Consider the following 15,000-nt stretch of genomic DNA (forward strand, 5'->3'; position numbering starts at 1 on the left):
GTCTCCTACATTAACATAGTATGTACAGGGACATACTGGATGTTGTCCTGCCACTAGGTGCTGCCCCCTACAGGTGAATCTTCACCTGTGTGGAGCTGATGGAGAGCTGAAGTTCTGCTGTGAAGGCAGAACGAAGTGAAGATATGATGACGCTCAAACAAAGCAGAACTTCACCAGATATGTCAGAAACGTTGTTGTGTTTTTATAAAAACCAATAATGTTTGTCTGATGTATGATGTATGTGTGATATACAGTGGGTACGGAAAGTATTCAGACCCCTTTACATTTTTCACTCTTTGTTTCATTGCAGCCATTTGCTAAAATCAAAAAAGTTCATTTTATTTCTCATTAATGTACACTCAGCACCCCAGGAGATCATTCCAGATACAGGAGATCATTCCAGATACAGGAGATCATTCCTGATACAGGAGATCATTCCTGATACAGGAGATTATTCATTCCAGATACAGGAGATCATTCCTGATACAGGAGATCATTCCTGATACAGGAGATCATTCCAGATACAGGAGATCATTCCAGATACAGGAGAGCATTCCAGATACAGGAGATCATTCCTGATACAGGAGATCATTCCTGATACAGCAGATCATTCCTGATACAGGAGATCATTCATTCCAGATACAGGAGATCATTCCTGATACAGGAGATCATTCCTGATACAGGAGATCATTCCAGATACAGGAGATCATTCCAGATACAGGAGAGCATTCCAGATACAGGAGATCATTCCAGATACAGGAGATCATTCCTGATACAGGAGATCATTCCTGATACAGGAGATCATTCCTGATACAGGAGATCATTCCAGATACAGGAGATCATTCCAGATACAGGAGATCATTCCAGATACAGGAGATCATTCCTGATACAGGAGATCATTCCTGATACAGGAGATCATTCCTGATACAGGAGATCATTCCAGATACAGGAGATCATTCCAGATACAGGAGATCATTCCTGATACAGGAGATCATTCCTGATACAGGAGATCATTCATTCCAGATACAGGAGATCATTCCTGATACAGGAGATCATTCCTGATACAGGAGATCATTCATTCCAGATACAGGAGATCATTCCTGATACAGGAGATCATTCCTGATACAGGAGATCATTCCTGATACAGGAGATCATTCCTGATACAGGAGATCATTCCTGATACAGGAGATCATTCCTGATACAGGAGATCATTCATTCCTGATACAGGAGATCATTCCTGATACAGGAGATCATTCCTGATACAGGAGATCATTCCTGATACAGGAGATCATTCCTGATACAGGAGATCATTCCTGATACAGGAGATCATTCATTCCAGATACAGGAGATCATTCCTGATACAGGAGATCATTCCTGATACAGGAGATCATTCATTCCAGATACAGGAGATCATTCCTGATACAGGAGATCATTCCTGATACAGGAGATCATTCCTGATACAGGAGATCATTCCTGATACAGGAGATCATTCATTCCTGATACAGGAGATCATTCCTGATACAGGAGATCATTCCTGATACAGGAGATCATTCCAGATACAGGAGATCATTCCAGATACAGGAGATCATTCCAGATACAGGAGATCATTCCTGATACAGGAGATCATTCCAGATACAGGAGATCATTCCAGATACAGGAGATCATTCCTGATACAGGAGATCATTCCTGATACAGGAGATCATTCCAGATACAGGAGATCATTCCTGATACAGGAGATCATTCCTGATACAGGAGATCATTCCAGATACAGGAGATCATTCCAGATACAGGAGATCATTCCTGATACAGGAGATCATTCCTGATACAGGAGATCATTCCAGATACAGGAGATCATTCCAGATACAGGAGATCATTCCAGATACAGGAGATCATTCCTGATACAGGAGATCATTCCTGATACAGGAGATCATTCCAGATACAGGAGATCATTCCAGATACAGGAGATCATTCCTGATACAGGAGATCATTCCTGATACAGGAGATCATTCATTCCAGATACAGGAGATCATTCCTGATACAGGAGATCATTCCTGATACAGGAGATCATTCATTCCAGATACAGGAGATCATTCCTGATACAGGAGATCATTCCTGATACAGGAGATCATTCCTGATACAGGAGATCATTCCTGATACAGGAGATCATTCCTGATACAGGAGATCATTCCTGATACAGGAGATCATTCATTCCTGATACAGGAGATCATTCCTGATACAGGAGATCATTCCTGATACAGGAGATCATTCCTGATACAGGAGATCATTCCTGATACAGGAGATCATTCATTCCAGATACAGGAGATCATTCCTGATACAGGAGATCATTCCTGATACAGGAGATCATTCATTCCAGATACAGGAGATCATTCCTGATACAGGAGATCATTCCTGATACAGGAGATCATTCCTGATACAGGAGATCATTCCTGATACAGGAGATCATTCATTCCTGATACAGGAGATCATTCCTGATACAGGAGATCATTCCTGATACAGGAGATCATTCCTGATACAGGAGATCATTCCTGATACAGGAGATCATTCCAGATACAGGAGATCATTCCAGATACAGGAGATCATTCCAGATACAGGAGATCATTCCTGATACAGGAGATCATTCCAGATACAGGAGATCATTCCAGATACAGGAGATCATTCCTGATACAGGAGATCATTCCTGATACAGGAGATCATTCCAGATACAGGAGATCATTCCTGATACAGGAGATCATTCCTGATACAGGAGATCATTCCAGATACAGGAGATCATTATTATCTTATTGCTTCTGTATGCTGCTGTAGCGAAAAAATTTCCCCTCGGGGATTAATAAAGTAACTACCTAACCTAACCTAACCAATAGGATTCAGGTCAGGACTTTGACTAGGCCACTCCAAAGTCTTCATTTTGAAGAACACTTTTTCACACAGGGCCATGTGGGTTTGGATTGTTTTTTTGTTTGTTTGATGATCTGAAACATTTAAGTGTGACAAACATACAAAAAATAAGAAATCAGGAAGGAGGCAAACACTTTTTCACACCACTGTATATATGCATGTATGATGCATGTATGATATATGTATGTATGATGTATGTATTATGCATGTATAATGTTTGTATGTATTATGCATGTATGTATGATGCATTTATGTATGTATGTTGTATGCATGATATATGTTGTGTGTTTCAGGCCGTTCCTGTTTCAGACCAGCGAAATGGTCGCAAACAGTCCAGCTGTTGGAGACCTGATCCCCTTCAGCACCCTGATCCACTTCCTGTTCACCAGAGCACCCCCTGAACTCAAGACACCGCACCAGGTACACACACACACACACACACACACACACACACACACACACACACACACAGCTGGTTTATTCCCAGTACGGATGTGTAGTAACAGAATGAATCCAGAAGACTTCAGTGTTTGTTACTGCAGCAGCTGACAGCGTCTCCTCCACAGAGAGCAGAGTGGTCCGTCGCCCGCTACTCCCAGTGGTTGGATGATCATCCCTCTGAGAGAGACCGGCTCAGCCTCATCAGGTGACACACACACACACACACACACACACACACACACACACACACACACACACACACACACACACCTGTGTACCTGAGCCTGTAGGAAACCATCCCTTCGACACAGGACGTTAGTTGTGCAGTGATGTAGCAGAAAGTTGTCTAACTACGAGCATTCACTCAGAACTTCCCTTTTCTGTTGTTTCACACTTCAGTGAGTATTCAAATACATTAAACAGCTGTACGACCTTCAATGTTGTTTTTATACTGATTATTATTCAAAAACATTTAGACGTCACACTCAACTGAAAGGGAAAAATGGTATCAACCAATAAAATGTCTTGTTTTCTCTTCTGTATTTGAACTGATGATATTTTAATTGATCTTTTACAGCTCAGTTTTTCTAAATAAAACGACCCTCTAATGTTAGTCATGTCTTCGGTGAAGATGACAGGAAGTCAGATTCTGGTCTTAATTCAACTTCAAATAAACACTTAGTTTTTATGTTATTTTCACAAGATGTTTTTTTACTGGAAATTTTTACGGTCTTATTGAACATGACACATTTCCACAGATTAAACTCCTCAACATTGAGTCAGGATTCAGGGATTTTAACTTCTGTGGATTTTTCCCACTTTTTAAGTATTTGTTTTATTTTTCCTCTTTATTGTGTAGCAGTAAAACAAGGCGAGCTGAGAAGTTAGCAGTGTCACACTTCATGATTAATTGTCCACCTCTGAATGTGTCTGCAGTGTGAACTCGGTCTGATCCCGTCCTCTCCGTGTTCTCCACTAAGGGGCGCTCTGGAGGCCTACGTGCAGTCGGTCCGGGCTCGGCAGGGGAAGGAGTTCTCCCCCGTCTACCCCATCATGCTCCAGCTGTTACAGAGAGCCACCAGTGGTTGACAGATGGGGGTGGAGCCTGAGGAGGAGCCTGAGGAGGACACAGGTGGAGGTGCGGTGGAGGGCGGTTCTGGTTTTTAACTGAAGCCTGGACTCAGTCACGTGGAGGGACTTGGAATGATCTTGTCACTAAACTGAATATGATTTAAAAAAAAAAAAAAAAAGTATGTTACTAAAGTTCTGCTGCTGTAAAAATGTGTATGAAGGTTCAGGTTGGTTACCATGACTACGGTCTCTAGAAAACAGTGATGTTCTGTCTGTCTGTCACACTCATCAATGACTCCTGAGAATAAATGTTTGCAGGACTTTATTGTGTTACTTCATGAGAAACAGAGGTACAGATCACACACATGTTCAGATGGGCCACTTCCACTGGTTGGGGGGGGGCTCCTCCACCAGCGGCTCCCAGGGTTTCCACTCGGACATCTTCCTGGAGAGAGTCAGCTCACACTCCGCCTGCACACACACACACACACACTTATTATCACACACACAGCTGGGAGGCTGTTGAACATGTGATGCGGCCCTCAGGGCGTCTGGGTGGAGCCAGGCGGCCCTCAGGGCGTCTGGGTGGAGCCAGGCGGCCTGTTTCCTCTGCTCCCAGTCATCGTACCAAGCTAACAGCATCCTTCTTCTAAAACTCACTTCTCAAATCTGAAATAAACGCTCTCCCACTCTGTTAATAAGAAATACTCATGTTCATCAGCTGAGGGAAGAAAGATCTCACTGAGTCATCGCTCAGACTCGTCACATCAGATCTGATCAACATGAAGCACAAACTGAGTGTTCCTGCAACCAACAAGGACAAAACACACCTCTTATCTGGGCAAGTCCAAACCCAAGTGGCTCAGAACCACAGACTGGATATAAAAGTGTTCGTAGCCTCCGATGCAGAAGTGTCTTAAGCTGCAGTACCAGCGAGTGCCACTAGAGGTCGTTTTTTTCTACATGAATTCTACTGTCCCTTCTCAGACTGAAGACCTCTAACAGACACACCTTGTTTCTAGCATCATCAACAGGAAACAGAAGGACTCACTGGTGGACTAAAGGACAGCCTTCATGAGGTCAGTCCTTCAGTCCGTGGCGTGTCTGTAGTGTGTAGCGTGTAGTGTGTCTGTAGTGTGTAGTGTGTCTGTAGTCCAGTGTGTCTGTAGTGTGTAGTGTGTCTGTAGTGTGTCTGTAGTCCAGTGTGTCTGTAGTCTAGTGTGTCTGTAGTCTAGTGTGTCTGTAGTGTGTAGTGTGTCTGTAGTCTGTAGTGTGTCTGTAGTGTGTAGTGTGTCTGTAGTGTCTAGTATGTAGTGTGTCTGTAGTGTGTAGTGTGTCTGTAGTGTGTCTGTAGTATGTAGTGTGTCTGTAGTATGTAGTGTGTCTGTAGTGTGTCTGTAGTCTGTAGTGTGTCTGTAGTGTGTAGTGTGTCTGTAGTCTGTAGTGTGTCTGTAGTGTGTCTGTAGTGTGTCGTGTGTCTGTAGTGTGTCTGTAGTGTCTGTAGTATGTAGTGTGTCTGTAGTCTGTAGTGTCTGTAGTGTGTAGTGTGTCTGTAGTGTCTGTAGTATGTAGTGTGTCTGTAGTGTGTCGTGTGTCTGTAGTCTGTAGTGTGTAGTGTGTCTGTAGTGTGTAGTGTGTCTGTAGTCTGTAGTGTGTCTGTAGTGTGTCTGTAGTGTGTAGTGTGTCTGTAGTGTGTAGTGTGTCTGTAGTCTTTAGTGTGTCTGTAGTGTGTAGTGTGTCTGTAGTGTGTCGTGTGTCTGTAGTGTGTAGTGTGTCTGTAGTGTGTCGTGTGTCTGTAGTGTGTAGTGTCTGTAGTCTGTAGTGTGTCTGTAGTGTGTCTGTAGTCTGTAGTGTGTCTGTAGTGTGTAGTGTGTCTGTAGTCTGTCTGTAGTATGTCGTGCGTCTGTAGTGTGTAGTGTCTGTAGTCTGTAGTGTGTCTGTAGTGTGTCTGTAGTCTGTAGTGTGTAGTGTGTCTGTAGTGTGTCTGTAGTGTGACTGTAGTGTGTAGTGTGTCTGTAGTCTGTAGTGTGTCTGTAGTGTGTCTGTAGTGTGTCGTGTGTCTGTAGTGTGTAGTGTCTGTAGTGTGTAGTGTGTCTGTAGTGTGTCTGTAGTGTGTAGTGTGTCTGTAGTCTTTAGTGTGTCTGTAGTGTGTAGTGTGTCTGTAGTGTGTAGTGTGTCTGTAGTCTGTAGTGTGTCTGTAGTGTGTAGTGTGTCTGTAGTGTGTAGTCTGTAGTGTGTCTGTAGTGTGTAGTGTGTCTGTAGTCTGTAGTGTGTCTGTAGTCTGTAGTGTGTCTGTAGTGTGTAGTCTGTAGTGTGTCTGTAGTGTGTAGTGTGTCTGTAGTGTGTCTGTAGTGTGTAGTGTGTCTGTAGTCTGTAGTGTGTCTGTAGTGTGTAGTGTGTCTGTAGTGTGTAGTCTGTAGTGTGTCTGTAGTGTGTCTGTAGTGTGTAGTGTGTCTGTAGTCTGTAGTGTGTCTGTAGTGTGTCGTGTGTCTGTAGTGTGTAGTGTCTGTAGTGTGTAGTGTGTCTGTAGTGTGTCTGTAGTGTGTAGTGTGTCTGTAGTCTTTAGTGTGTCTGTAGTGTGTAGTGTGTCTGTAGTCTGTAGTGTGTCTGTAGTGTGTAGTGTGTAGTGTGTCTGTAGTGTGTAGTATGTAGTGTGTCTGTAGTCTGTAGTGTGTCTGTAGTCTGTAGTGTGTCTGTAGTGTGTAGTCTGTAGTGTGTCTGTAGTGTGTAGTGTGTCTGTAGTGTGTCTGTAGTGTGTAGTGTGTCTGTAGTCTGTAGTGTGTCTGTAGTGTGTAGTGTGTCTGTAGTGTGTAGTCTGTAGTGTGTCTGTAGTGTGTAGTCTGTAGTGTGTAGTCTGTAGTGTGTCTGTAGTGTGTAGTGTGTCTGTAGTGTGTCTGTAGTGTGTAGTGTGTCTGTAGTCTGTAGTGTGTCTGTAGTGTGTAGTGTGTCTGTAGTGTGTAGTCTGTAGTGTGTCTGTAGTGTGTCTGTAGTGTGTAGTCTGTAGTGTGTCTGTAGTGTGTAGTCTGTAGTGTGTAGTCTGTAGTGTGTCTGTAGTGTGTAGTGTGTCTGTAGTGTGTCTGTAGTGTGTAGTGTGTCTGTAGTGTGTCTGTAGTGTGTAGTCTGTAGTGTGTAGTGTGTCTGTAGTGTGTAGTGTGTCTGTAGTGTGTAGTGTGTCTGTAGTGTGTCTGTAGTGTGTCTGTAGTGTGTAGCGTCACACTTCCTACCTGGAAAATGACTTCTTCAATCTGCCCTCCGTTTATCTTCTTCTCCAGGTTCTCAACATCTGGCTCCTGTGAACACAGAGGTACGTTCAGACTCTTCCTCCCGCGGTCATCATCATCATCATCATCATCATCATCATCATCATCATCGTCCACCTGCCCGTCCGAACACACTGACCGTTTTCACGTGGTTGAACCTCTGGCTGACCAGCTGCTCCGTGTACTTCCTGTAGGCGGCGTCCTGCGGCATGGTCTGCAGCGACGCCAGGATCTTGGAGTAGAGGATCCTCAGCCGCTGGGAGGAAGAGCAGAGTCAGTACACCGTGACAGGTGATGGTGATGGTGATGAAGAGGCACACGCTGCTCTGCGTGGTGTGAAACATGGAGTCTGAGGTGTTGCGTGCTGCGTTCTCCGTCAGCTGCTCACCTCGTGGGGATTGTGGGACACCGCCAGGCCGACCAGGCCGGTCGTCTGGAAGAGAACAAACAGTCTGAGTCAGACTCCATCTCACCCAACAAACTGCAGCCTGCAAAGCTCCTGTTCTGGAAAACACGGCCCCGCCCCCTTCTGTCCTAAGCCCCTCCCACCAGACGCACTTCAATGGTCAACTGTGCATCTCTGAAACTCTTCACCCACATTAACAGGTGTTTTAATGAGTTCACTGGCATTTACTCAGCGAGTCGTTTTATCCTCATCACTTCTGATTATTCATCACAAATGTCTGGAAATATTCTGTGACAGTTCTTCCTGGATATCCACATCGAGGAATCAAAAATAATGATGTTTGATTTTGTACGTGTCACTGTCCCTCAAAACACATCAGCTGTTTCATTGTTTGAAGTCTGTGTCTGTCCTCCAGCATCCATCGGAGGGCGCTCTGCTCTCAGCTCATTGTGTTTCCTGCAGTTTGCTGCTTTGCACAGTTACTTATTAGGGCCCGAGCACCGAGCATCGGTGAGAAAGGGCCCGAGCACCGAGCATCGGTGAGAAAGGGCCCGAGCACCGAGCATCGGTGAGAAAGGGCCCGAGCACCGAGCATCGGTGAGAAAGGGTCCGAGCACCGAGCATCGGTGAGAAAGGGCCCGAGCACCGAGCATCGGTGAGAAAGGGCCCGAGCACCGAGCATCGGTGAGAAAGGGCCCGAGCACCGAGCATCGGTGAGAAAGGGCCCGAGCACCGAGCATCGGTGAGAAAGGGCCCGAGCACCGAGCATCGGTGAGAAAGGGCCCGAGCACCGAGCATCGGTGAGAAAGGGTCCGAGCACCGAGCATCGGTGAGAAAGGGCCCGAGCACCGAGCATCGGTGTGAAGCCCTGTTGTTGCATAAAAATGTTCTCGTTCTTGGTCGTTCTTCTTCTCCTTACATAAAGGGATTTTCGTTTTTGGAGGTTTTATCATATTCAAAAACTCATGAAAGTGAATACACAAATTTTTGTATTCTAGTGGAGTCATGAGTGGGCGTGGCCAAACGGCTCGAGAGCGCCCCCTACAGAGATGCCCCGGCGGCCACATTTACCTAAATTCACGACATCCGGTGGACACGTGTATCACACCTGGACGCACATAAAAGTCACTGTTACGTCAACTCGACAGGAAGTCCACCATTTTGAATTTAGTCGCCATTTTGTGTGATTCTGACACGTTGTACTTTGTCGAACTCCTCCGAGGGATTTTGTCGGACCGACTTGAATTTAGGTTCTCTGGATAGAAAACATGTTTGGGATTAAAAGTTGTATAAATAATTCGTTTTCATCGACGTGTGTGCCCGTGAGAGGCGGCCATTTTGAGCGTCTCGCCATGAAACTAGGAGTTGCTTTAAATCTTATGTACATGGACCGACCTTCTCCAAACATCACAGGTATGATAACAGCCCCGCCCTGAAGACCCCTGTGTGGTAATATTCACTCATAGTCATAGCGCCCCCTGTTGGCCACTGGAAATGACACTTTTCATACTTTCTCATTCTACGTCGAGCTGGTTGATCACATGAACCTAAAGTCGGGTCACAATAACCTAAATATGTAGTTGATGATATATTGAGACATTCGTTCGACTTTGTTAATGGCCGTCACCGTGACGATGTGGCAAAGTTGGATGTCTCGCCGTAACACAGGAAGTTGATGTATAAGGTCAAGGGATGCTTGAAACCTCACGAAACGTATGACATACATCCGGCGTGGTGAGACGATACAGCTGATGTGTTTTGCGAGTGGGCGTGGCCAAACGGCTCGCCAGCGCCCCCTGCTGGAGACAGGACACGAGACAAAAATAGCAACTTTAAGCGGGTATACGCGGTCCCTCGCACGCTGGGGAGACGGCTTCGGTAAGACGGTGCGCTGGAGTGTGAGGGCCCGTACATCACTGCTTGCAGTTTTAATTGTAATATATGATTTATGATATCAAGTGTTCCTCCGGAATATTTTCACTGAATCAGGTTTAATATCTGAACCTACGAGGACAGCAGCATTTTGCAGAGCAGCTAATAGATAGACATCTATCCATATATCTATCTATCTATATTATATATCTATTGTCTATCTATCTATCTATCTATCTATCTATTATCTATCTATCTATCTATCTATCTATTATCTATCTATCTATCTATCTATCTATCTATCTATCTATCTATTATCTATCTATCTATCTATCTATCTATTATCTATCTATCTATCTATCTATCTATTATCTATCTATCTATCTATCTATCTATCTATCTATCTATCTATCTATCTATTATCTATCTATCTATCTATCTATCTATTATCTATCTATCTATCTATCTATCTATTATCTATCTATCTATCTATCTATCTATCTATCTATCTATCTATCTATCTATCTATTATCTATCTATCTATCTATCTATCTATCTATTATCTATCTATCTATCTATCTATTATCTATCTATCTATTATCTATCTATCTATCTATTATCTATCTATCTATCTATTATCTATCTATCTATCTATCTATCTATCTATCTATCTATTATCTATCTATCTATCTATCTATCTATTATCTATCTATCTATCTATCTATTATCTATCTATCTATTATCTATCTATCTATCTATTATCTATCTATCTATCTATCTATCTATCTATCTATCTATTATCTATCTATCTACCTATCTATCTATCTATCTATCTATCTATCTATCTATCTATCTATCTATTATCTATCTATCTATCTATCTATTATCTATCTATCTATTATCTATCTATCTATCTATTATCTATCTATCTATCTATTATCTATCTATCTATCTATCTATCTATCTATCTATCTATCTATTATCTATCTATCTATCTATCTATCTATCTATCTATCTATTATCTATCTATCTATCTATCTATCTATTATCTATCTATCTATCTATCTATCTATCTATCTATCTATCTATCTATTATCTATCTATCTATCTATCTATCTATCTATCTATCTATCTATCTATCTATTAGGAACGCTGTCTCTGAAATAAGCTGTGATTGGCTGACAGTCTTTGTCTCGAGTTACACTTTCTAGATTGAAGAGGAGCTGCAGACGTTGATGAGTTTGCTGAAGATTATTATAAATGTTGGACATGAATGATAAATGATGATGATAAATGATGATGATGATAAATGATAAATGATGATAAATGATGATGATAAATGATGATGATAAATGATAAATGATGATAAATGATGATAAATGATGATAAATGATGATAAATGATGATGATAAATGATGATAAATGATGATGATAAATGATGATAAATGATGATGATAAATGATAATGATAAATGATAAATGATGATAAATGATGATAAATGATGATAAATGATGATGATAAATGATGATAAATGATAAATGATGATAAATGATGATAAATGATAAATGATGATAAATGATGATGATAAATGATGATGATAAATGATGATGATAAATGATAAATGATGATAAATGATGATGATAAATGATGATGATAAATGATGATAAATGATGATAAATGATGATGATAAATGATGATAAATGATGATAAATGATGATGATAAATGATGATAAATGATGATAAATGATGATGATAAATGATGATAAATGATGATAAATGATGATAAATGATGATAAATGATGATGATAAATGATGATAAATGATGATAAATGATAAATGATGATAAATGATGATGATAAATGATGATAAATGATGATAAATGATGATAAATGATGATGATAAATGATGATAAATGATGATAAATGATGATAAATGATGATGATAAATGATGATAAATGATGATAAATGATGATGATATATGATGATAAATGATGATGATAAATGATGATAAATGATGATAAATGATGATAAATGATGATAAATGATGATGATAAATGATGATAAATGATGATAAATGATGATGATAAATGATGATAAATGATGATGATAAATGATGATAAATGATGATAAATGATGATAAATGATGATGATAAATGATGATAAATGATGATGATAAATGATCATTTGACAGCTGTTGTCACATAACGAGTGACATGAATGGAAATGAGTTTTTAAAGCAGTTTCCCAAGTTGTGCTTTAAAAACTCATTTTCATCATTCAGCAGATTAATCTCTTTCTCCCCTCTCTCCCTCCCTTTCCCCCCTTCTCTCCCCCTCTCTCCCTCCCTTTCCCCCCCTCTCTCCCCCCCCCTCTCTCTCTCTCTCCAGCTGAGGCTCCTGCACCACCAACAGACAGCTGTTAACCATGTTAGTAAACCAGCTAGCCTCTGTTAGCACTCCTCTTGTTCAAACTACAAACCGTCTGTCTCTAAACCAGACATGCCCAAAGTGTGGCCTGTGGGCCAAAGTGTGGCCCGTGGGCCAAATGCGGCCCGCATTTATATTTCCACTGGCCCGAAGCCTCTGTCATAAAATCAATAATGTGTGGCCCCCCCAGTACTGTTGTCCACAGTCTAAAATACACTCGTAAAAAAAAGCAATTTTATATTTCACCACAGGATGGCAGTAAAGTTGTGGCCGAACTCTCGCGACCCCCGTTTTGCAATCTGTTTTTTTGCCCATTTCTAAAATGGCAACTGGAAGTAAGAAAAGGAAAGTTGACAGCGAGGGCCGCCGTTTCAAGGACAAGTGGAAATCGGAATATTTTTTCACTGAGTTAGGAAACAGCTGTGTCTGCTTCATTTGCCAAGAGACTGTGGCTGTGTTCAAGGAGTTCAATAGAAAGAGGCACGACCAGACCAAACATGTTCGTTACGACAAGCTAACTGGGAACGAACGCTGTGAAAAATTGAAGCAACTGGAAGCTGGTTTAACGGCATAGCAACGCTTTTTCACAGGAGCCGTTGAATCGAATGAAAATGCCACAAAGGCAAGCTACGAGGTGACAACGCTGATTGCCGAGCACCGCAAACCTTCAGGACCAAACAACAGGGAGAGATTCATTTGCTTCTGTTTGTTCCGCCGTAGATGATATAAAACTGCAGTGGAATAAAACCACGGGGATTATTACGGATGGTGCACCGTGGATGATCAACCCGAGTGAGGAACAAAGTCAGCGAAGGAGGAGGTGAAGCTACACACCTCCATTGTGTTATTCACCAACAAGTTCTATGTGCCAAACATCTGAGATATGATCACGTTATGAAACCGCTGATGAAGGCGATTCATTCTATTCGCTCCACCGCCAGCTTCAACAGTTTCTACTGGATGTCTAGGCTGAACACGGAGATGTTGTGTCTCACACGGGTGTAAGACGGCTCGGTCGGGGGTCTGCACTGCAGCGTTTCTACTCTCTTCAACAGGAAATTGGACAATTCTTGGAAAAAAAGGGACAACCAATGCCAGAACTAACCGATCCTGTTCGGCTGGCTGATTTCAGATTTTTAGTTGCCATGACCGACATCTGAAGGCCTTGAACCCTAACCCTTGAACCCTAACCCTTGAACCCTAACCCTTGAACCCTAACCCTTGAACCCAACCCTTGAACCCGACCCTTGAACCCTAACCCTTGAACCCTAACCCTTGAACCCCGACCCTTGAACCCTAACCCTTGAACCCGACCCTTGAACCCCAACCCTTGAACCCCGACCCTTGAACCCTAACCCTTGAACCCCGACCCTTGAACCCTAACCCTTGAACCCCGACCCTTGAACCCCGACCCTTGAACCCTAATCCTTGAACCCGACCCTTGAACCCTAACCCTTGAACCCTAACCCTTGAACCTGACCCTTGAACCCTAACCCTTGAACCCTAACCCTTGAACCCCGACCCTTGAACCCTAATCCTTGAACCCGACCCTTGAACCCTAACCCTTGAACCCTAACCCTTGAACCTGACCCTTGAACCCTAACCCTTGAACCCTAACCCTTGAACCCCGACCCTTGAACCCTAATCCTTGAACCCGACCCTTGAACCCTAATCCTTGAACCCTAACCCTTGAACCCTAACCCTTGAACCCTAACCCTTGAACCCCAACCCTTGAACCCCGACCCTTGAACCCCGACCCTTGAACCCTGACCCTTGAACCCTGACCCTTGAACCCTGACCCTTGAACCCTGACCCTTCAGGGCCAAATGCAACGATAATCCAGCTGTATTCACGTATGGAAGCCTTTGGGAGCGAGCTGCTACTTGTCCAAAGCCGTCTGTCACAAACACACAACACCACATTTAAATCTCTGCAAGCAGCAACGACCCGTTTTCCAGCGCACACATGAGGAGGTCTGCTGCAAACATCTCCTCTCTGGCTGAGGAGTTTCAACAGCGTTTCAGTGATTTTACAACGATTGAAAAGGAGCTCACGCCTCCTTCCTCCTTCCTCCTTCCTCCTCTCCCCGTGGATCCCGGTGACGTTCCAGCCCACCGGGAGCTCGTTGATCTATATATATATATAGATCTATATATATCTATATATATATATATATATATAGATATATATTATTTATATATATATATATATATATAAATAATATATATATATAGATCTATATATATATAGATCTATATATATATATACATCTATATAGATATATATATATATATATATATACAGCATCGTCAAACTTAGCAAAATAAAAGGAAATACAAAACAGCATTCACCGTCGGTAGCAATGTGACCGAGACAAACCGTCTGTCTCTAAACCGTCTGTCTCCTGTCTCCAAACCGTCCGTCTCCTGTCCCCCCCCCTCGACATGGACCGCCCCCCCCCTCTACATGGACCGTCCTCGACATGGACCGTCCCCCCCCACCTCGACATGGACCGTCCCCCCCCCCCTCGACATGGACCGTCCCCCCCCCACCTCGACATGGACCGTCCCCCCCCCCCCTCGACATGGACCGTCCCCCCCCCCACCTC

At 42.9% G+C, this 15,000-nt stretch overlaps 2 protein-coding genes across 4 annotated transcripts in view; one reads left to right on the forward strand and one right to left on the reverse strand.

Annotated features, from left to right (window-relative positions):
* The window catches only part of cog5 (component of oligomeric golgi complex 5), an 88,137-nt gene extending 83,388 nt beyond the window's left edge, over nucleotides 1-4,749 (forward strand). For both annotated transcript variants that reach the window (XM_069156353.1, XM_069156352.1), the window contains 3 exons: nucleotides 3,210-3,336; nucleotides 3,483-3,562; nucleotides 4,338-4,749. In XM_069156353.1, the coding sequence (XP_069012454.1) occupies nucleotides 3,210-3,336; nucleotides 3,483-3,562; nucleotides 4,338-4,446 (316 nt within the window). In that variant the 3' untranslated portion in view covers nucleotides 4,447-4,749. The remainder of the gene's footprint in view (nucleotides 1-3,209; nucleotides 3,337-3,482; nucleotides 3,563-4,337) is intronic.
* ndufa5 (NADH:ubiquinone oxidoreductase subunit A5) overlaps nucleotides 3,787-15,000 on the reverse strand; it is an 11,455-nt gene continuing 241 nt past the window's right edge. Inside the window, exons 2-6 of one of the 2 annotated variants that reach the window (XM_069156355.1) lie at nucleotides 8,077-8,121; nucleotides 7,828-7,944; nucleotides 7,653-7,718; nucleotides 4,794-4,899; nucleotides 3,787-4,577 (exon numbers count right to left, since the gene is read on the reverse strand). In XM_069156355.1, the coding sequence (XP_069012456.1) occupies nucleotides 4,798-4,899; nucleotides 7,653-7,718; nucleotides 7,828-7,944; nucleotides 8,077-8,121 (330 nt within the window). In that variant the 3' untranslated portion in view covers nucleotides 3,787-4,577; nucleotides 4,794-4,797. Of the gene's footprint in view, nucleotides 4,578-4,733; nucleotides 4,900-7,652; nucleotides 7,719-7,827; nucleotides 7,945-8,076; nucleotides 8,122-15,000 lie in introns of those variants that run through there. The other variant, XM_069156354.1, reaches the window with a different exon arrangement.

This window comes from Embiotoca jacksoni, unplaced genomic scaffold (assembly GCF_022577435.1).
Source record: "Embiotoca jacksoni isolate LCO1_2020_lvr unplaced genomic scaffold, fEmbJac1.0.p SCAF_21, whole genome shotgun sequence".
Taxonomy (NCBI): Eukaryota; Metazoa; Chordata; class Actinopteri; family Embiotocidae; genus Embiotoca; species Embiotoca jacksoni.